At 41.5% G+C, this 23,678-nt stretch overlaps 1 protein-coding gene across 1 annotated transcript in view; it reads right to left on the bottom strand.

Annotated features, from left to right (window-relative positions):
* Positions 1-5,039: 5,039 nt before the first annotated feature.
* The window catches only part of lrig3 (leucine-rich repeats and immunoglobulin-like domains 3), a 56,911-nt gene continuing 38,272 nt past the window's right edge, over positions 5,040-23,678 (bottom strand). The window contains exons 5-19 of the mRNA XM_078219696.1: positions 23,150-23,293; positions 22,829-22,972; positions 22,273-22,416; positions 19,835-19,978; positions 17,222-17,302; positions 16,165-16,236; positions 15,692-15,763; positions 15,315-15,478; positions 14,776-15,096; positions 11,882-12,163; positions 11,201-11,650; positions 8,621-8,779; positions 8,018-8,164; positions 7,651-7,905; positions 5,040-5,801 (exon numbers count right to left, since the gene is read on the bottom strand). Of these exons, the coding sequence (XP_078075822.1) occupies positions 5,557-5,801; positions 7,651-7,905; positions 8,018-8,164; positions 8,621-8,779; positions 11,201-11,650; positions 11,882-12,163; positions 14,776-15,096; positions 15,315-15,478; positions 15,692-15,763; positions 16,165-16,236; positions 17,222-17,302; positions 19,835-19,978; positions 22,273-22,416; positions 22,829-22,972; positions 23,150-23,293 (2,824 nt within the window). The 3' untranslated portion in view covers positions 5,040-5,556. The remainder of the gene's footprint in view (positions 5,802-7,650; positions 7,906-8,017; positions 8,165-8,620; positions 8,780-11,200; positions 11,651-11,881; positions 12,164-14,775; positions 15,097-15,314; positions 15,479-15,691; positions 15,764-16,164; positions 16,237-17,221; positions 17,303-19,834; positions 19,979-22,272; positions 22,417-22,828; positions 22,973-23,149; positions 23,294-23,678) is intronic.

The following is a 23,678-nucleotide window of genomic DNA, read 5'->3' as shown; positions in this document are numbered from 1 at the left end:
ATATATAGTTGAGTTGCAGTGTCCCAACGGGATTCCAGATAACTATTCAGTGACCATTATTAGAAAGTGAACATGTCACTTCAGTTGAGTGTTCAGTGCACATTGGTTCACATGTCTTTTCCATGAGGCTTCTGGGTGCATGGATGTAGTTATTGAAGAATGCATCACCTGCAGATCAAGTGTAGGGTAAACAGAAAGAGTCAAGGGAATAGAGGATATAGCCGGAACAGACAAGGCACAGAATGGATGCCAAGAATCCTGAACTCAACATGCTAGGAGAAAGGGTACTAGATTTTTACTGTTGAGGCAATCGGGAGATTTCCTGACTCAGTAGACAAAGCCCATTATGCCCAATGTTAGCTGTGGAGAAGTGGAGACAGGAATCAGGTCTGTCCACCCTGGAAGCAATTCCAAGGCAGCCTTGGGGGTGGGACAGAAATGTGAGCTTATCAGAAGCTCTGCCTCGGTTCTCCTGGACTTTGTTCCAGTTGTTTTAGAAGCTGTTAGGCTCTCCAGCTCTCATCCTTCACACCCTCACCCAATCCCTTGTTTGGTCATACCTGCATGCCACTTCCATTCTAACTCAGGATCCTCATCCACCTTATGGCCCTTCACCCTGTATCCATCATGGGCAGACCTCAGGAGATGAATAAAAAAAGCTACCACTGTAATATGGGCAACATGGTGGCATAGTGGTTAGCACTGCTGCCTCAGCGCCAGAGACCAGGGTTCAGTTCCCATCTTGGGTCAGTGCATGTGTGGAGTTTGCACCTTCTCCCCGTGTCTGCGTAAGTTTCCTCTGGGTGCTCTGGTTTCCTCCCACAATCCGAAAAATGTGCTGGTAGGTGGATTGGCTATGCTAAATTCTCCCTCAGTGTACCCAAACAGACGCCGGAGTGTGGTGATGAGGGGATTTTCACAGCAACTTCATTGCAGTATTAATGTAAGCCTATTTGTGACTAATAAATGAACTTTACTTTATTAATATAGCTCTTACTCAAACTTGATAATGAAAATAATCTCCCATTTAAAGTGGTTAATCTCCCATAAAAGATATTTATTCAGGTGCCACATCAAAGTGAACTGATCCTTTAGCAGCTTATGTAAACTATCAAACTGTGACCTCCAAGCCCCCTGCTGAGATAACTGTAGCCTTTTGCAATTATTAAAGTTTTCATAATGAATAGCACTTAGAGAAATGTCAACAAATGTCACTACTATAAATGGTGAAATAAAATTATAACATACAGCACATGGCCTGTCAATCAAAGCAGATTAGTAGAGAGAATCTTTTTGAATTTGCACTGACAAACTTAGCCTTTTTTTTTCGTGTTTAAAGAGTGGGGGATTTAATATAACTTCAGATCATGACATTTATCTGCTCTCCCTACAAGAGCATTTATGTGCATTCCATCAATTTGTGATTCCCACACTGTGGGTTGAGGCCTTTTGACCTGTCAAAATGATGTCTGTTTGAACTTAGCAGTAAGTTTAATGACTGCTGCATTGTCCCATTGTGAGTCAAGCTTTGCCCCTTCTAGTAAAAACTGGATATGTTGGTCATGGAGGCAGGAGTTTCACGCCCAGTTTCAACCCAACCCTGAAAATCTGGCCCAGGAATGTCAGTGGAGTCCAGCAAGAGGAGAGATTTTGGGAATGCATAAGAAGCTGCTCAAAAGCGAACATATGCTGTAAAACTTTGATGGGAAGTTATAAAGTGCATGAGAGAAGGATCAATAAAGGCATGGAACTTAGTTTGAAATTTATTTATTAGTGTCACAAGTAGGCTTACATTAACACTGCAATGAAGTTACTGTGAAAAATCCCCCAGTCATCACACTCCGGCACCTGTTCGGGTACACTGAGGGAGCATTTAGCATGGCCAATGCACCTAACCAGCACATCTTGCGGACTGAGAGAGGAAACCAGAGCACCAGGAGGAAACCCACACAGACACGGAGAGAACATGCAGACTCTGCACAGTCAGTCACCCAAGCCGGGAATCGAACCTGGGTCCCTGGTGCTGTGGGGCAGCAGTGCTAACCACTGTGCCACTGTAGAAGTGTGAAGGGTTGAGCTGGAGGGGTGTGAGGGCCTAACTGCATCAAAGACAATTGGGTCTAATATGCCAGTGAATTGAGACAGGCCTTCTAACTAACCGCCCTGGCAATTGCCCACCCTTGTGATCTATTCCCAGGGTCAGTGTGTTCACACCTTCCTGGAGTGAAATCTGGGTAAACAGGGCCCCTTTTAAACTGAGGCACGTCTGCTAGTAAGGTACATTCTCAGAATATTCAAGTCCTTTGAATCACATGAATGTTGAAAAATTCAACTGGTGATTCCTGATGGGGTTAATGAGTCGTTGCTTCCTTTTCATGTAATGCATGCGCAAATTACAACATGATAATCAGTTGGGAGTTAGCAGTACTTTTCAATAGCTTTTAAATTACAAAAAGGCTAAATGTGTCTCAGTCGAAAGTAGAGTGAAGATAAAAATTTAATTGGTGTATCTATACATTGCCTAACTATATAGATATCACACACTAACCTTCGAGGTTTGTTCTGAATGCACGCAGACTATTCTTGAAGAAATGCTTAAATCCCAACGGTTAGACATACTGTTGTGAATTCAGGATAACGATTTGTATCTGAAATTAGCCGTATACTACGGTGAAGCAGGCAAGACTTTCCTCAATCTTCCCACAAGGTAAACAGAAACGTAGAAAATAGAAGCAGGAGTCAGCTGTTCGACCCTTCATGCCTAGCCCGCCATTCATTTTGATCAAATTCAATATCCTGATCCTTTTGAAAGAAAGTACAACTTACGGCATGGTGGCATAGTAGCACTGTTGCCTCACAGCATTGGGGACCCGGGTTTGATTCCCGGCTTGGGTCACCATCTGTGTGGAGTTTGCATGCTCTCAAGACCACAAGGAACTACAAAAGGTCATGAATGTAGCCCAGTCCATCACGCAAACCAGCCTCCCATCCATTGACTCGGTCTACACTTCCTGCTGCCTCGGCAAAGCAGCCAGCATAATTAAGGACCCCAGGCATTCTCTCTTTCACCTTCTCCCTTTGGGAAATTGATATAAAAGTCTGAGGTCACGTACCAACCGACTCAAGAACAGCTTCTTCCCTGCCTTGCATTAAGTTGATCGTTCTCTACACCCTAGCTATGACTGCAACACTACATTCTGCACTCTCTCATTTCCTTCTCTATGAACGGTATGTTTTGTCTGTATAGCACGCAAGAAACAATACTTTTCACTTTGTTAATACATGTGACAATAATAAATCAAATAAATCAAAGTCTGCTCCGGTTTCCTCCCACAGTGCAAAGATGTGCAGGTTAGGTGGATTGGCTATGCTACATTGCCCTTTAGTATCAGGGGGGCTACCTCGGGTAAGTGTAGCAGTTATGGGGATAAGACCTGGGTAGGATTGTGGTTGGTGCAGACCAATGGCCTCCTTCTGCACTATAAGATTCGATGATTCCATGACTCCAGACAATCTGTACGCATATCCTACTGACGTGCCAAATTTCCTTAACCTCCTGACCATTTCTACTTCATCCCCATTGATGTAAACAGGGGCATGTCCTCTTCCCTGAAGTTGATGACTATCTCCTCCGTTTTGTTGACATTGAGGGAGATTGTCAGCACACTAGTTCACCAGATTTGCTATCTCTTGCCTGTACTCTATCATTGTTTGAGATCCAAACCACAATGGTGGTATCATCAAACTTGAAAATGAAGTTGGAGGGGAATTTGGCCACACAGTCAATGTATAAGGAGTATAGTAGGGGGCTGAGGATACAACCTTGAGGCACCAGTGTTGAGGATGATTGTGGAAGTGGTGTTGTTGCCTATCCTAACTGATTGCTGTCTGTGGGTTAGGAAGCCTAGGATCCAGTCACAGAGGGAGGAGCTGTCCCCAGGCCATGGACTTGAGCTGAGTTTTGTAAGAATAATGGTGTTGAAGGCTGAGCTGTAGTCAATAAATTGGAGTCTGACATGTGTCTTTCTTATCCAGGTGTTCCAGGGTTGAGTGTAGGGCCAGGAAGATGGCATCTGCTGTGGACCTGTTGTGGCGATCCAGGCAATCTGGGAGGGCAGAATTGCTTTGTGCCATGACTAACCTTTCAAAGCACTTCATAATGATGGATATCAGAGCCAATAGTCACTAAGGCACGTTGCCTGGCTTTTCTTTGGCACAGGGATAATGGTCATCTTCTTGAAACAGATAGGGACCTCAGGCTGTTGTAAAGAGAGGTTGAAAAGGCAAATACCTCTGCCAGCTGGTCTGCGCAGGATCCGAGTGCTCGTCTGTGTACCCCATTCGGGCCAGTCGCTTTCCGTGGGTTGACTTTCGAGAAGGCTGCTCTGTGATGGTGACCTCGGATGCTGGTTCAGCGAGGGTGTGCTCTCGCTGACCTCTTCCTCAGTACAGGCATAGAATGCATTGAGCACATTGGTGCCAGCAATTTGAAATGCCTTCATTTCGTAGCCCGTTATGTCTTACGGACCTTGCCATAGACGGTGGGAGTCCGTGTGGCTAGCCTGAGACTCTAGGTAGGTCCGGTACTGTCTTGTGGCATTTCCAGCTGTCCTTATCTGTGTGCCCAATGGGACCTGTTCACTAGTTCTTCAATTTTCAAAACCTGGCCACGTTGACATGATATCTGTCACACTGCCGGTTGGGGTGGGGGCTGTTACAGTGGAGGTCTGCTAATCATATTATAATGGAGTTCCTGTCATTGCATGGCAGAAATTCTTATGTCACTGGTGGGTTGCAGGGACCTGGGGGAAATCCTGCCAGTCTAAATGCCATTTTGGGTCGCCTGCTCGATTCTCTACCCCCTCCTCCATTCCCACCCACTGAAAATGGAGGTGGAAAATCCACCCAAGTATCACATCTCCAAGTGCTAATATTCTTCTTCTGTAGGTTATCAAAGTCACTCAATCACCTTCGGCAGCAGCAGTGCTAGGTTGTTAAGAGCTTAATGCGAGTTACAATGATTACATAGGGAACAAATTCAAGTCAGAACACAAATACACTGGGCTCCTTTAAAAAATATAGTTCAAAGCCAAATGCCATTTTATTGTCAACATAAATGTGCAAACAAGGCACTAAAATTTCGACCTATAGTCAAACTTAGTGCCACATAACTAACATGCTTGTACCGCCAATGATAAATTCTAGCATACCGACAAGAAGTTTCAGTAAAAAAAAAGTATCCCATATTATACAAACAGGTAAAATACTGGGTAATTATTTACATAATTTACAGGTGAAAAATTTATAATATTCAGTAAAAAAAAGTATAAAATAATAAAAAATATAGCAAATTCATTGTACTTCAGAAGGATAGTGTTCTCAAAATAAAATCGTTGGCTTTGTCCATCAATGATCAGTTTATGCCAATTTACAACCAGGTACAAGTATTTCCTAAAAGAATCAGTTTCTGGAGAACTGAAGCAACACGGCTTTATGAGGTAGTTTGTTCCAGGTTTTTCTTTGGTACAATAAGTTTCAATGTGGTAGTAGCAGTGTCTACGTATGAACTCTGCATGGTTGAAAGGTTGGAGTCCTGCATTTATCAATGGTGTGTTCATAAGTACTATTGTGTTGCCCAGTAACAGAAAGTGAGGGATTTTCTGACTCTTCTTCAGCCTCAGAGTCCGTATCCAATGAGGCTTGAGGATTATGATGAAGAGTTAATGATGGAGATGCAGCTGGTTGGGTACAGTCAGAATATGGACCTTGGAAAGTTCTCCAAGAAGGCTTTCCAAATGTCCCTAGAAACAAACAAAAACAAATGTCAAAGAAGCACAAGATCTCCCAAGTTAGTCGTACCAATTCCAAACTCTCAGTCCATACAATACAATTTTGCTTTTACCACTAAGTTCTGAATATCAAGTGTCATTTCTGAAAAACAGTTATTATGCTTAAGGACATGGAGCAAACAGGTGGTGTAAACATAAAAAACATAGTACAAAATGTCAAGAATAAAATACTGGAACAGAGATTCAAGGGATGTGGGGAATGGGTGAGAAAGTGGAGTTGAGAGAGAAGAGCAGGCATGATTGTATTGAATGGCAGAGCAGGTTCAAAGGGCCAAATGGTCTACTCCTGCATCTTGTGTTAGTTGCCCTGCACACATACAAATACAGATGGACTGCAAATTAAAAAAGGTCTAACGAATGCATGAAACATCTGTGTACCATTTATCCTTAGTCTCATACAAACTTAAAAATTGCAGCAAAAACCTTTGGTGTCAACTGGAATATTAGAGTTTTGTCAGTGCAACATACTTGAAAGCAATCTGAAAAAATAATAAAGCAGTTCAATTTGTGTGGTGACATATCTTACAGAAATGTAAACAGTAGTTCCAAGTGTGCTGGTTTTAAAAAGGGAAAAAAAGTCACACATGAAGTTACTTCTAAATTGACTGAAGGGTTTTTAAGTTGGCGACATATTAGTGTCCAGTGAAAGATGGAGCCATAAGATAAATTCTTTCCCCTTCATATCCAGTGAAGCAGAAAGGATCTGTAAATTTTTAATCCTGAACAAAAGTAGAATTAGGAAGATTCACTGAACCACAAAAATCAGAGTGTTCTTTGAACATTACTCAAGTTTCTAGTTTAGTTTTGACACAAATCTTTGTCCTTTTCAACTCAAACGCCAGTCCCGCAAAACAAATCTGAATGGAAATTAGCACAGTGTCATGGGACTGATGCTGCAACCAATGGGATCTAATCAAAAACAGCACATATCATTTTTTCAATTAAATCTAGTAGTTCCAATTTTAGGTCTATATACTTTACGATAGAAATATGATCATTGACAAAGAAAAACGTTCTGAATGCAAGGCAGCAGTGGTTAGCACTGCTGCCATACAGTGCCAGGGACCCAGCTTCAATTCTGGCCTGGGGCGGCGGCGGGGTGTGTTTGTGTGTGTGTGTGGGGAATTTGCACGTTCTCCCAGGGTTTCCTTCAGGTGCCCTGGTTTCCTCTGTCAGTCCAAAGATGTGTAGATGATGTGGATTGGCCATGCTAAATTGCCCCTTAGGTATCCCAAGCTGGGTAGGTTAGGGGGATTAGTGGGATAAATGGGTGGGGTTAGTGATAGGGCAGGGTGAGGGGCCTGGGTATCATGCTCTGTCGGAGAGTCGGTGCAGACTCGATGGGCTGAATGGCCTCCTTCTGCATTGCAGGGATTCTACGTTACTGACTGCTCCTCTGATACCAGCTGAACCACACAGGCTGAGATACCAACTTTCAATGCCAGTTTATAATGAGGCAATAACTTTAAAAGCACTAGTTTGCTTTAATGAAGTCGAAAACAAGTTGGCCAAAGTTCCTGGTTTTGCATAGTTAGTCACTTAACAAAAAGATGGATGTAAGATTCACACTGATTTACAAAAAAAACATGCATGTGCTTTAATTATCAAAGCAACGAAATATAATTCTTAAAATGAAATGAGTGCTACATCATGTTTAAATACCATCTACTTATGGCAATATTGACATATTAAAAAGGGGCACTGCAATGGTTAAAGAAGTTAACATTTAGTCACCTAACTTGAGCACCTAACCTTCTCATAAGCCTTTCATTGTACGGATCAGGGAAAACAAAATACCTACCACCATACATGGTCGCTGGAAATTTTTCTGGATTCCTGCTTGAAACTGGAATGCTGACAGCAGTCCCTTTGTGCAGAGATTTCATAGAATTGAACATGGTTGAATTTGGGAGCTGTACCATTCTCTTTGCAATAACTTGGTCAAAAGGGTCTTCTGGGGACACTTGGGTGTATTGATAATATTCTTTTTTCTTTGACAGTATGCTGGAATCATCGTAGGCACCTGTACAAATCGCCATCTGATCAGTGTTTCCGTCTGGTTTGAATGACAAATACCATGGTGAGATGTTTTGCATGCTCAACATTTCTGCATCTGCAGTGTTCAGGTTTTGAACACTGGTTTTGTATCATACTTGATTTGCATTTACCTGGTTGATGGATTCCTTGCAGCGTTTCAGAATTGTACATAATTCTTCCCGTGTAGACGGAACCCGTTCGGTCTGGGTCCTGAAAAACTAGTGGGTCAGCCATGCCTTCTAAATCTGTGTCACTTCCATTGTCAATGTGGCAAAGATCTTAAACAGAACAAAAAAAGTCATTTTCTAATCAAGCTGATTTATACAGCATTGTTTTCTCCAAAATAAAAAAATCTCCTTTTCTGTACATCATTACCTTTAACAAAAACCTCAGACAAAGGAAGTTACATTCATACAAATATCTATCACATCTCTGAGATGTATCTCCAATCCTCTCCTACTGCTTGCTACCAAATGTTAAGGGGGATGTAGTTGTAGAATTGTTTCATCTTCCCTCCAGTGGAATACTTGTATGTGGAAGTCAATACACAAAACAGATAATTTTGATTTAGCAGTTGTTAGCAGTCAGAATGTGCGCATTAGAGTCGCCAACATTCACCAGAATAAATTAAGCGCAAATGAAGGCTGTCGGATTGTTGTGATACCTTGAGGACTTCCTCTCCTCTTTTTCCCCCCGCCTCCCCCCCCCCCATTCAAGCTATTTTGAATACTTACCATCACTTCCTCTGTGCTGAAGTAAATATCCATTCATAGAAGCAGCCATAAGCTGATGGTGACTTCCAGCTTCCGATCGTCCATACCCTTCCTGGTGATCTGATAGCGTTCCCTGGGATGACAGGTAGCTTGGGATATCTGCAGGTAAGTTTGTCTCATCTGGGAAATAAATATTATAATTTAAAATGACAATCTATAGAAAGAACACAATTTTAATCATGTCAACTTTAAAAAAAAAACTACCAAGTAAAATTCCTTAAAGGCTACTTCACTTCCCTTTCAGACAGGAAATATTTTGGTTCAATACATTCACGGCAAATACAGCCAATTTTGGAATACAGCATTGGTGATGGATAAGTACTTTTGGAAGTTACTCTGTAATCTCCTTTCTAAACAACACTCTGGTGAGCTGTATGCAATTATTATAATCTCCACTATGGTCTTATGCACTTGTATTAATCATAAAAATTACAACTTTGAAAGAACCACTTTCTGTAATATAATATACATTCGATTAGAGATTCACAAGACAGAATACAAAATCATGTAATTCTTCTATTAAGGAAAAAGTAGCAGCAACGGGGTAAGAAGTTCAGTGGGTGAATATTCCATAAAAGATACAGACCAGGGAGACCCAAAGATGATAACTAGCACTTGTGTTAGGTTTGTCCAACTCAGCCCAATGAGTTTCAAACAACTGGCCTCAGGAGTTCCATTGAAAGGGGGAGGAGAGGGTGGGGGGCATGTTTCTGGTCACTACACTGTGTAGGGACATCAATGGAAGATAGGATCAGGCCTACTGTAATTTTTCCCAGTTAAAAAGGAGAATGGCTACAAAAGCACAGTTTACAGTCTTAAGAAAAGGAATGACATGGAGGAATGAGGGAAACTAAAAAGATGTTCTTTATATTGATCGGGGATGATCATAGAATCCCTACAGTGCAGGAGGCCATCATTCAGCCCATCGAGTTGGCACTGACCACAATCCCACCCAGGCCCTATCCCTATAACCCCATGCATTTACCCTAGCTAGTCCCCCAACACTGAGGGAGAATTTATTATGGCCAATCCACCTACCCTGCACATCTTTGGACTGTGGGAGGAAACCAGAGCACCCAGGGGAAACCCACGCAGGCACGGGGGGAATGTGCAGACTCCACACAGACAGTGACCCAAGCCAGGAGTCGAACCCAGGTCCCTGGCGCTGTGAGGCAGCAGTGCTAACCACTGCCACCGTGCTGCACCATGATATCCAGTGATGCTACAATATTACCTAGATATGTCATCTATAATTCTCAAGTCAGTCAATCTGAAAGCGCAAAACCAATTTAAAAAATAAGTTGGTAAATATTAAAATTTCAACTTAAAATTTCAAGTACTTGATCTTTGTTTTCCCTATTACTTTTATAATCAAACCCTAGAAGAGAGTTTGCTGTAAAGCACACTATTCTGTGCAAGGAGAAACAACATGTTTTACACTTGGGAACAAATGCTGAACATCTTGTTTCCAATGTTTTCAAAGTACCGCAGTGTGTCACAACACAAAAATGTGAATACAGGTGCAAACGATGAGTTATACTATCTAGGGGCCATTCCTATGTTTATCGTTTTGTTTTTAATAAGGGTGGGGAGGGAGAACAAGTTAAATACAAACAGAAGAGCTTATAGGAAAAAGTTCGTCAGCTACCATGACGGCTCTGTAATCCAATCCAGCGAGTAGCTGAGCCTCGCATGTTTGTAACATTTCAGGTTCAATCCCCAATATATGTTCACTTAAATGATCTTAATGGGAAGTCAGAATGCTACAATTGCACCCAGGATATTTGCACGAGAAGGGAAAATTAAAGAATATCAGCAAGGATTCTCTTCGCCAACTGTTAATGGCCTGACAAATATACATGCCTGGATGTGAAACAATTTTGGGATTAAGTTCACTTGTGATCCTCCCCATTGTGGAATAATGCGCCAATACTTACAGTTAAGGTCCTGTCACAAATGATAACCATGTTTACAGGGTGATCCCTATTCACAGAATTGTACCCTATCCCAGCAAGGGTTAATGCAATCGGGCAGGTGGAGAGGAGGAGGGAGGGACGGACGGCATGGTGGCAGTGGTTAGCACGGCTGACTCACAGCGCCAGGGACCCAGGTTCGATTCCTGGCTTGGGTCGCTGTCTGCGTGGAGTTTGTATGTTTTCCCCATGTTTGGGTGGGTTTCCTCCGGGTGCTCCGACTTCCTCCCACAGTCCAAAGATGTGCAGGTTAGGTTGACTGGCTGTGCTAAATTTGACCCTAGCGTCGGGGGGGGGGGGGGGGGGGTGAGCAGCGCAAATGTCTGGGGTTACAGGAATAGGGCCTGGGTGGGATTGTGGTTGGTGCAGACTCGATGGGCCGAATGGCCTCCTTCTGTATTATAGGGATTCTGAGAGAAGTAACAAGAACCTTCATTTAAAAAATGCATACTATTATTCTTATTTATAACTCTTCTCAAAATAAATAGGAAAAAAAATAAAGATAGAACATCTCTCTGTTTCAGGTTAAGTAACTGTGAGCTTACGGCCACAAAGATCATATCCACACCTGTGTTTGTTACACTGCAGTCCTCACTCTTCCTTCTTGTATGGTAAATAATAACCACCCAGACTAAAGACGTGCCAACCACACAGCAGACCACAGCTATGATTACAATTCCAATCGTAGACCATCCATCCTCCTCGAATGGCGCAGCACTCTGTGTTGAGTCGCAGTTTGGTATAGGAATGACATTTAGACGGATGTGGCCACGCTCAGTTCCGAGGGTATTTGACATTTCACAAGTGTACTTCCCAGCGTCTTCCAGGTTGGAGTCTACGATTATCAGCAGCTGATTTCCAGCAGCAAAAAAATGTCTTTCAGTCACTGTTAAAGGGCTATCGTCTTTGGTCCAGTTTAACCTCGGAGGGGGACTTCCAGCAGCTATGCACTGCAGAACTGCAGTTTCACCTTTTGCTACCGTTTTATCAACCAGAGGGCGCACAAATGAAGGGGTTTCTGGATAAAAAAAAAGAACAGATTCTTATTTCTTATACAGTGGAGGAAGACTCAAAAAGAATGCATTTGTTAAATGTTGCAGATCACACAAGCTGCAAAAGATAATCCCGCAATTATGTTGAGCTGAATATTAAAAAAACAAAACTACTTTCCCCATTTTATATTAATGAAAAATACACATCTATGTCTAACATTTCGGTTTACATTCATTAAAGGACAGCATTGTCTCACCTAGTACAGTTAGTGTTGCATTGGCTGAAATGGCTCCAGCACTATTTTGAGCAGTGCAACTATAGATCCCAATGTCCTCGATGTTCACATCTACAATAAAAAATACATCGTCCTCTGGCATTACGTGCATCCTTCTCTCTCGTGCGGCAGGGAAATCCGTGCCACCATCTTTTTGCCAGGCTATCTGGGGTGTTGGATGGCCAACAGCAGCACATTCTAAACGGGCCATAGCTCCTGCTCGAATTGTAAGGTCCGTCGGCGATTTTGTAAAGGACGGCAACACTGCAAAGCACCAAACAAAACGAGAATTACGCAAGATGTCGTCTGCATATATAATGGACATCTTGATCACATATACAACTGAGTTTACTCGCACCTCAAATACAAGTGAACGAAGGAAATAGAAAATGCTAGAAATACACAGCATCCATGGTACAAAGACAGGCAGAAATGTTGCGGGTGTATACATTTTGACAGAGCAACTGATGTGTCACTACCCATCTTTTCTCCTTACACAGGAAATAGACAGATCAGCCACCATCTGCAAGAAGCAAGACAGGTAGCAATGTTGCATCAATTTCCAGCAGTAGATTTCTGCGATTTTCTGCTTTCATTTTAGATTTCCAGAAATTGCTTTTGCGTGAGGGGAAGAGACTGGCTCTCTCCATTTCTCCATCACTTTACTCCACTACAATTCGTCCACTTCTACTACTTGTTCCGTTAACGCTGATTGCAGTTTGTGATAAAGGTTGTCAGATAATAAGGAATAAACATGCAGCAATGCCAGTTTCTTTCCCAGATTAACTCGGAGGCAGAGCACAGCGTGAGTTGTTAGAATGGAGTCAATAAAGCAGCAATTATTATCCAATAACTATTTTAATGTGTGGGTGTTACTAGCAACATTTGTTGCCCATCCTGATTTGCCCTTTTGAGGGCAGTTAAAAGTCAACCACACTGTTGTGGATCTGGAGTCACATGCAAGCCAAACCAGGCAAGGACAGTAGATTCACTTCCCTACAGGACATTAGTGAACTAGATGCTATTTTCTTAAAATGACAATCACAATAGTTTGGTTTAAGAAATTATTTTATGGGATATGGCGTTGCTGCCTAGGCTAGCATTCATTGCCCATTCTTAATTGCCCTCGAGAAGGTGGTGGTGAGCCATCTTCTTGAGCTGCTGTAGTTCATTTGGTGAAGGTAGACCCACACAATGTCACAGTGCACTATTACTGAGACTAGCTTTTAGTTCCAGATTTATTAACTGATTGAAGTGGAGGCTGGATATAGGACCAGTGGTAGGTGGAGGCAAGGGAGAGATTGATAAAGATCTCATGGACAAAAGGGAATGTAAATGGTGATGTTCATGGCTAAGAAGGATGCTGAAGATCAGAACGTGTTAATGGCAGAACAAGATAAGCTGTGTGACAAAAGACAACCTGGAACAGGTAACAAATGGCCCTAGTGGGTTGGGGGTGGAGATGGTGGTTGGGGGGGGGGGGGGGAGAGAGGGAGGAGAGAGAGAGAGAGAGAGAAAGGAAGGGAGATGTAAAAATGAATCCATGGAAGTAATGAAAATAAATAGATAGAAATAAAAAATGGGAAGATGGAGTACAAGAGTTCATCATTGTTTTACAATGTTCGCCAGTTGTGAAGTAGTTGACAAGTTAGTTAGCACAGTCAATGCTGCTGTTTTCATATTTTCATTGATTATATACCCAAACATGAACATTAGTACAATAGTGAAAAACTTACAGGAATAAAAGACAAATATATTTAAGAAAAATAGTGATCCACGAGCACAATTTGTCAATTCAACACAGTCATTATTGTCGAGCACACCTATTTTCTTGGTTGAAAAAAATATGTATATGTACTAAGGAGAGTTGCCTCAAGACCATCGGGGTGGGGCAGAAAAATGGACATAAACTAAATGCATTGCTGCCATTGGGATAAATGAGAACACTTATTTTGAAATTTCTATGAGAGAAGGAAATAAGAGTTAGAAATAACCAGCACTTGTAACACAATGCTCTCACACTAAAGTCAGAACACAGTCCCAGCTGACAGCTCAGTTCCACATCTTGTATTTAAGGCTGGGATAGGCAGATATTTGATCTCTCCGGGAAATTGAGGGGCATGGGGAGTATGCAGGAAATGGGAGTTGTGGCCCAAGATCAGCCACGATCGTATCGAATGGCAGAGCAGACTCAACAGGCCTTACGGTCCACTCCTGCTCCCACTTCTTATGGGAATGCTGGAAGTGTTACCTCTTCAAAATCAGACACTATAAAATGAAGATATCTGACACTAATCAAAGAATAGCTGCCCTGGCCATCATTCCTCCATCAGCTTGCTCTGGTCATGCAACTAAGATGCTGTTTGAACTGTTTGGGTGGCACAGTGGTTAGCATTGCTGCCTCACAGTGCCAAGGACCTGGGTTCGATTCCTGGCTTGGGTCAGTGTGTGGAGTCTGCACATTCTCCCCTTGTCTGCATGGGTTTCCTCCGCGTGCTCCGGTTTCCTCCCACAGTCCAAAGATGGCCGATTGACGATGTTAAATTGCCCCTTGGTGTCAGGGGAATTAGTTAGGGGGATAGGGCCTGGGCGGGATTGTGATCGGTGCAGACTCGATGGGCCGAATGGTCTCCTTCTGCACTGTAGGATTCTATGATTAGTGGAATCCTGTGCAAAAAAAATGACTGCCTTTCTCATCTGTATAGAACAGTTCTCATTTAAAAGTAATTCATTGTATGTGATGTATCTACTAGATGTTAACGAACATTCCTAAACCTGACTCTTGCGTGCTATGACATGTTCAGGTGGAAGGTTCCAAAATTAAATATATTTAAAACAATCAATACTAATTTTCAGTGAAAATTGTTGATACGTACTATTCACAGTTAGCTTGGCTTTGTTGGAGTAGGATGAACCAAAATGGTTGGAAATGACACACTGGTATTTTCCTTCACTGCTGAAATTCACATGTCGAAGGCGCAAGATGGTAGTATATTCCATTACTTCGCCACCTTGAGACCGGAGGTGTGCATAGTTCTCAATCTCGCCATCATGAAGTACTTCATTATCCTTCTTCCAGGCAAATGTCATTGGCGAGTCGCTGCTGCTCGCTGCGGAGCAGATGAAACTGACGTTGGAATCCTTTACGGCAGCTTGTGTTCCAGGCTGTTCAATAATCTCGGGTTTGGGGAAGTCATCTGTGAGGAATCATTTTCCAATTAAATTTAAACTCAGCAAAAGCAAGCACCCTCTAAAGGAATATCCAAGTGTGATCATTCATAGACACGACAGATGCTTTATGCAAAGTTTGGATTAAAAAGCACTCTGAGAATGATTCACATTGGGCATATACTAACAATTTTTGTTCTTAAATGATTTAGATTTTAATTTGCATTTGTAAAAGTTGACCACTTACCACATACAAAGTCTTCTGGTTTGGTGGCAAATATACTTTTGCCTTTCAGCCACTGGGGATGAGCACAACTTGCATTGATGAATGGCTGAAATCCATTATCTGTCACCCACTGGTGCAGCCATTTTAGCTGGCAATCACAAAGAAGGCTTGTAGTGTTCAAGTACCTAAGAGAAACAAATGCTCAAATATCATGCAAGTAAAATAAGTTTACAAAAAGAAAATCAAATCAAAAATGGAAGTTGCGACTTGTGACTAAACTGCATGAATAGGACTTTAGATCTTAATTGCAACTTTGCTTCAAATATACTCAAGGAGAGATCCAAAAGTTAGTTGCAACATATCATGTTATAAGACATTCGCAATCATGTCACACTTACAATTCGTGAAGTTTCTTCATTTGAGAAAAGGTATTGTTCTGGACAGACATAATTGCATTATTGCTCAGATCCCTGTTAAAAAACAGAAAACATGCGTCAATGAAATACGATACCCACCAAGATTTCCTCTGCAGTCAGCATTTTTTTTAAAAAAACGCTAATACCGCTCCAACTTTGTCTAATTTAAAATATTCGATTTAAAGCATTAATTAAAGTGACAGTGCTCAAAGGACTAATCAGTTCTGATTGCTTAAAGACTACTAATCACGTTATTTGATTGCAAAGTGATAAGTTAAAACAATTAATATCCAAGGTCTCTGGCATTGGCACAAAGTGTTCATCTCTACATCGATACACTACAATTAATAAACACTTAAAATGATCATTTGCCACTTTATCAGTTAAGTACATATTAATGGTTTAACTGGCTGAAGCACTCAGCACCATCTGTGCTGGAATTACAGGATACTTACAGGTATTCAAGTGCATCCAGGCCAGAAAATGCTTTTCTTGTGATTGATCTAATTCGATTTCCTTGTAGTCCCCTAGAGAATAAACATTTAATTTTAATTATAGAGAAACAAATGTGCACATGAGTAAAATCAGCACTATTAATGGGGGTTTGGAATAAATTGATGACTCAAGCTTCACTTCATATAAAAATCTCTCATACACTAAGACATTTGGCAAACAAGAGATCAAACAAACCTATTGTGAAAAGGCTAGGTGATGGTCTAGTGGTATTACTAGACAATTAATCCAGAAACTCAGCTAATGTCCTGGGGACCCCTGGTTTGAATCCCACCACGACAGATGGTGGAAATTTGAATACAATAAAAATTATTTGGAATTAAGAATCTACTGATGACCATGAAATCATTCGTGAAAAAAACCATCTGGGTCACTACTGTCTTTTAGGGAAGGAAATCTGCCATCCTTACCCGGTCTGGCCCACACATGACTCCAGAGCCACAGCAATGTGGTTGACTCTCAACTGCCCTCAGGCAACTAAGGATGGGCAACAAATGCCCATGTCTCACAAAAAGAAAATAACTATTGCCACATCTAACCTGTGTTGAAAATCTTTCAACTAAAACTTACAGTTGTAGCAAGTTCACTATCTAACAAGAAATCCAATTTTGTTGCTATACTTGCCCTGTTTTCTCTGCTATAAGATAACATTTGGTGATTTTTGTCTGATTATTATTTAAGTATAATCCTGATACTCAGTTTTAGGTTTTCAAAATAAGGCACAGGGTCCTCGGGTTCCAACAGCATCCCCAGTTGCATGGCTCTTATCGAACTGCCCCGATCAAAGCATATCCACAGGCATGCTTACTTTTGTCACCCTCGAGCACAGAGCCCTCGTTACTCCATTCCATAAGACTCAAGAGCCCAAAATAGCTTGCTTCAACATTTGAAGTCACCTCTGAACAGTCTTTGCACCCAAAGTCACATGCACACAATATACTGAAACCATCCTAGTTACTAAGTGAGAATTCCATTGCAAACAAAACAAACAGCACTTACAATTTCTTAAGTTTGCTCAATTCAGAGAAAGCCCCATTCATATCCTCAATGGTCCATGATATTTCGTTGTTTTTCAGGTCTCTGTTTGGGTGCATTAAATAAAAAAGTATTAGAGACTAGGTAAGCAAATGTTCTGTAAAATATGGGTTTAATTCCATAATCAATCTGACTCAATACTATGGGTGGGATTTTCCAGCCACCACACGGCAGCCCAGAACTGGCTGGCGACGGGATCTTCTGGTCCTGTTGATGTCTATGGGGCTTCACGTGCTGTGCACCACTTGCTGCCGGGGTTGGGGGGGGTGGTATGGAGGGGTTACATTTCACCGAGATTGTTCACCTATTGTCATCAAACTAACTAAATTACAGAATGGAATTGTTTAAACTTTAAAAATAAGTTTCATAAAAGGTTAAAGCTGCATGGTCAATTTATATTGAATATTAAAATGAATAGACTCTTATTAATTCTTGTGGCACAAAAAGGGCCCACTTGAAATTGCACTGGCTTGAACTTCAATGAACATCACATTCAACTCTCCTTTCACTGACTAGTTGAATGGCCCAAGGTCTTAGTAATCATCTCCAGCTATCCACCTGCCCTTCAATGGCTCTCCAAGCATCTTTTATGGGCTTCCTTGGATTTCATAGCTATTAAAAGATGCATCACGCTTTCAGAAATTACCACTAATTAAGTTTTGCCTGGCTTCTTTCAAACCTACTGAAAAAAGTAAGACATGAAAGTAAGTGAGAAATAAGGGCTCTCAACTACTCTACAAGCAGAACAGATAGGAAATCAGATTAAGTAAAGCCAAGCAAAAATCACTTTGTGAAGACAGTCTAGGGCTCAACCTCATGTTAAAAACATACATTTATAAAAAGGGCCCCCCCTTAATTTCTTCGCTTCATTTCTATTCCTGGGTGAACTTGATCAAATCAAAAAGTTTAACATACAGCTTTGTGTACTAACACTTATTGGCCTGTGCAACCACTTAACCCATATTTGTCCACTATCAGCACACAGCATTTGGAAGCAGCCAGTAAAATTTCCCCCCAAATGTTGCATGACCTGCTGAATATCTCCAGCATTTTCTGTTTTTATTTATTTCCCCAAGGAATGCTTTACCCCCACTCCAAATTCTGGCTGCCTTGGCACTGGGTTGGGTATTTTACAGAGTGGCAGGCAGATTGAGGGGGCAAGGTTATGTAGGTTTTTCCATTGTGTTGGTTCTCTTGCCGCTTGCTGCAGATCCAGTTTGGTTTGATTTATTGTCACATGTATTAACATACAGTGAAGAGTATTGTTTCTTGCGCACTATACAAAGCATATCGTTCATAGAAGGAAACGAGTGTGTAGAATGTAGTGGTACGGTCATAGCTAGGGTGTAGAGAAAGATCAACTTGGTGCGAGGCAAAAGTCTGACAGCAGCAGGGAAGAAGTTGTTCTTGAGTCGGTTAGTACATGACAGACATTTGTATCTTTTTCCTGACAGAAGAAAGTGTAAGAGAGAATGTCTGGGGTGCATGGGATCCTTATTTATGCTGGCTGCTTTGCCGAGGCAGCGGGAAGTGTAGACAGAATCAGTTTGGCAAGTATGTTCTTCAAGGCTTCTGTTTGGCAGCACCACTGCTGACCACACTGACATTCTTGATGGACATTCAAGTCCCCCCCGGAGTGCGTTCTGTACCCCTGCTATCCTCTGTTTCTTGCAAGTGGTGTCCAATGTGGAGGATTGCTGATCCATCAACTGAGGGAGGGTCATAGGTGGTTTCCTTGCCTGTTTTTGAACTATGAAACTTTTGCTATGAAATTTCATATGGTCCAGATTCAACGTAAAGAACACCAGGGAATTCGCTCCTGACTGTGTACCATAATTCCTGGGTGGATCTGTCCTGGCAGTGGGACAGGACATAATCTGGGATAGTGATGAAGGAATCTGGAAGAATGGTTGTGAGGTATGATTCAGTCAGTACAATTACGTCAGACTGTTGCTTGTCTAGTCAAAATTGGAGCAGCTGTCCCACAGACACAAGTCTATGTATGTAGCGAGGAGGATTTTGAAGTGTCTACTGAGCAGGGTATGTATTTGTGGCTTCAGGTGCTTAATGCATGTTGCCAAGAAATCTTATAATTTAGATAGTGGAGGGATCGAGAGAGGTGGCAGTGAGGCAGAGCTGCGTACAGGCAAAAATTGACACTGTGCATTTGACTTCCTTCACTGAGAAATGGTAACAAGGTGTGAAATAAGAGGGGACAAGTAAATATGCATGGGGGTCTCAGGGTGTTATAGTTCAAGTACAAGAGAAGTCATTGTAAGTGACTTTCTAGCTGTAACTGGATAGATCAGAGTAGAACCAGATGAGTGCTGTCCAACCCAGCTGGATGTCAGAGAAGGATGTAGGGGGTGAATTGTGCAAAAGCACAAAACAGATTGAGAAGAATAGTGTCACCTGTGATATAAACAGCTGTGTTGGACTTTGGCAGGACAGAAACTTGACTGAGGCACAAGCACCAACAAAACAGTCTGGCAAATATAGATTGAAATAAACACTTGTATGTCACACAGCTACCATTATAGGTCTCCCACAAAAACAGAACATGTATATAAAACTTACAGGCTGTGCAAGCTGGAAAGTCCTCCAAAGGCACCATCAGCGATGTAGCTCACTTGATTGTTTCCAATATATAGCTGTCCAAGGAGGCTCAGGCCAACAAAGCTGAAATCTTCTAGGCGTGCTAACTCATTGAACGAAACATCTCTGTCAATGCAAAAAAATTGAACATTGGGAACAGTAAATAAAAGTACGAAGATTAATACCAGTTATATTTAAGTGTCCAGGGATAGGTGAAAAGAAACAAACCAAGTATTAACATGGGATTCTGGATTATTAGAAATGCAGCAAGGGAATAGGGTAGATAAGTGGGCAAAATGGACAAAGAATGTCTTCCTGCCTGAAGCTGTGGGGTTTTTGTATTAACATCACCAGTCTTCATTTAAACTAAAGCAACTTATACAGGTTATGTGCAACATGGAGGCGGATTTTGCGCTTTTCTGGCAGTGTGGAACCGGAGTGGTCCACTAGCTACAGCTGTCCAGGCTCATTGAACAAGTACTGAATGGCCAATTAGTGGCTGCCCAGAAGGAAGGTGATCTGTTAGAAGCGGAAAGGGGCTCCGCACCCAATTGGGAGTCTAGTCCAGGAGATCAGGCAACAGGGGGGCTATGCCACAAACTGAAGTTGGTCATGAATGAAGGTGAGCAATGCAAGACAGCCCAGGGGCTCACTGATGAGGATTTTTGGCGGAAGAAGCGATTTCATTTAAAAAACAACTGTATCAAACAATCTTTTCTAATATTTAACCAAGTTAAAGGTTCCTTATCTCAAAATCTGTCTTTATTTGCATTGAAGGCTCTAAACAGATTTACATATACGAGTTAAAATGATACTGCCACCTTCCCCAACAGAATTTGCCACTAAATTTAGCCATGGTCCTGGTTAAGCTTTTTCTTCCACCCTCATGCTGCCTTGTCGCACAGTTACCATAAAACATGTCTAAACCTTTTCCAAGTCCACCACCAGTAAAATGCAGTGGGCAACAAAAAATTGTGGGGGATTGGTTAATTAATTACTACTATTAAGCCTTTCAAGTACAAAATGGCAGGCGGACTTCTGAGTTTTATGCCTGCTTGCCTTCCATAATTTGGGAGACTGATGTGATGTTACAATACTGACCTGATGTCAGCATGCCTTATTTTACACTCGGGTGGAGGGAGAAGGGGCAAAATCCAGCTCGTTTGCATAAAATCCCATAGTTGGGCAACCAGTCCATATTTGCAGCATTCTCAAATATTTGGAATTAAGAATCTACTGATGACCATGAAACGATTGTCGATAGTCAGAAAAACCCATCTGGTTCACGAATGTCTTTTAGGGAAGGAAATCTGCCATTCTTACCTGGTCTGGCCTACATGTGACTCCAAAGCCACAGCATTGTGGTTGACTCTTAAGTGCCCCTTGGGCAATAAATGCTGGCCCAACCAGCAACGCCCATGTTCCACAAACGAATAAGAGACCCAAGCCATTTGCAAGTCAATAATTAACACCCCGGCTCTCCAAAATGCACTCTTTGAACACAGCTTCCACATTGGACTGAGGAGATTAACATCTTTGCAATTAACTAAAAGATATCCATTATCAAGAAACTAATTTATAATCACTTCTTACAGAAGTTAACTTAACTGAAAGAAAGTGCTTTACACATCGGGATACCTCAAAATAGTCCCAAATGGCGTCATAGTTGTGGGATGAGTTTTAAGGTGTAGTCACTCTTGCTATTTAAACAAATACAGCAACCAATTGCAGAGAGCACAATACCATAAAAAGCAAATGAGATGGTCAGTTCATTTGTTTGGGGAAAGAGGAACATTAGCCATGAATTTAGGAAAGTTTCCAGTTTTCTTTTCCTAATAATGCCACCGCGGTCTTTTGTATCCCAGAGCAGACAGACAGGATGTCAATAAGTGCAAGGTTCACAGTTGTTTATCATGTCCAACATATTAAATGGTATCATGTTAGTACGAATGTCATTTAAGTTGACAGTTGTTAATCAAGTAGAAAAAAAGAGCAGCACAACAAACAAGTCATTAAGGTTTGGGAACCAAATTCAATTTCGACCTTGGGTCACAGTCTGTGCAGAGTTAGCATGTTCTCTCAGTGTCTGGATGGGTTCCCTCCAGGTGCTCCGGTTTCCTCCCAGACTTCAAAGATGTTCAGGTTAGGTTGATTGGCCATGCTGTCAGGAAGACTAGCAGGGTAAGTACAGGGATAGGGTCTGGGCAGGATCGTTGTCGGTGCAGGCTCAATGAGTCGAATGACCACCTTCTGCACTGTAGGGATTCTATGATTCTTCTATGAAAACTTACATCTCGCCTCTTATAAGAAACACTACTTTGGTCATCTTCATATAAACTTTGTGAAAAGTACCCACAAACACAAAGCTAACATTTTGGCTTGATGTCTACACAAACTGGAATAGAATAAAAGCTACTCACAGCTCACTGAGTTTCTGGCAGAACTCCCAGGCATCTGGGCTGATCCTGTTGATGGCATTCTGGCTGAGGTTAAGTTGCTGCAACATGCGCAAGCCATACAGCCATCCTTTCGTTACTTCTGTTAAATTGTTAAAATCTAGTTGTCTGGGAAAAAAAAATTAAAACGTCAACTTGCATTACCCTGAAAAATAGGGTTTTATTATCTCTTTTACCTGTTTGTTACACATTAAAAAGCTTGGCAAACGCAATTTCAAAGATCCAGGCCATGTGGCTGCAGTCTCTGGAATGAGAATCAACTGCCAAAGCTGCGAGGCCAAGAAGGTAGAAAGCAGCTCATTTTACAAACATGTTTTTTTTTACATATTTTGCTGAACCAAGTACTTTGTTAAAAAGAAAAGAAAATTATTTTGGTTAAAACTCAAATTAAGTGATTTCATAATTTGCAAACATCTGAACAAAAATCTTTGACGGCATCTAAGAGTTGCAAATCAATTCTATTTTGGGCTTATGAATTGTTCATATAAAACCATACTGAATAATTAAAAGCAGTTCTCACAAGGTCTCAATGTTACTCAGTCCCCAGAAAGCTCCATCCATGAGTTCTGTAATGCCATTTCTTTGTAATCTAAGAAATTTCAAAGCACTGAGTCCTTGAAACGTCAGGCCAACCACTTTTTTGATCTTGTTGCGGCCGAGTTCCCTGCAACAAAATTAAGATGAGAAAGCTGGTTATGACAGAGCAATTCATTTTTCATTTTAGAAAAAATTGAATAGGGGAGAGGATATTTGAGTATTTAAAATCAGAAATTCACAATGCATAAACACAACTGAAATTTGCTGGTTTTTCTTTGCAATTTTGATACAAAAACAAACTTACAAGTGTTGAAGATGCGACAGCTTAAACTTCTTGGGAGGAATAGCTGAAATTTTGTTCCGGTTTAACTTTAGGACTTGAAGGGTGTTGGAAAGATTGTTAAAGCAACCAGGATCCAGGTACGTTATTTTGTTATTGTTGATGTACCTAAACAATAACACAGTCATGATTAGAGATCTGATCAGCAAAATTGCACCACAGACATTTGCATTAGTGTTCTCCAAACAAATCTAATCTGATTTAGTTCTTCCTCCTCTTCCTTCCAAAGGTTTTTTTCTAAAAAAAAAAAGAGACGTCATTCTGTTCATAAAACGCACATGCAAAACCTTAGTTTTAATCCTTGGCCTGCGCGGAATTAGTCAGTGACAGCCAGGACATGACAACTGACCTAGGTGCCTTTGGGTTAGAAAGAGGAAAACTCAGCTACTCCAGATGATCTCCATCAAGTGACCCCTACAAGAATCTACTCGATGAGAAAACCACTCCATGACACAGATACATACACATTCATACCACTGCGATAAAATGTCTC

The sequence above is a fragment of the Mustelus asterias genome, chromosome 9 (genome assembly GCF_964213995.1).
Source record: "Mustelus asterias chromosome 9, sMusAst1.hap1.1, whole genome shotgun sequence".
Lineage (NCBI taxonomy): Eukaryota > Metazoa > Chordata > Chondrichthyes > Carcharhiniformes > Triakidae > Mustelus > Mustelus asterias.
Note: the sequence above shows the minus strand (reverse complement) of the source record. Positions and strands in the feature narration are given on the sequence as shown.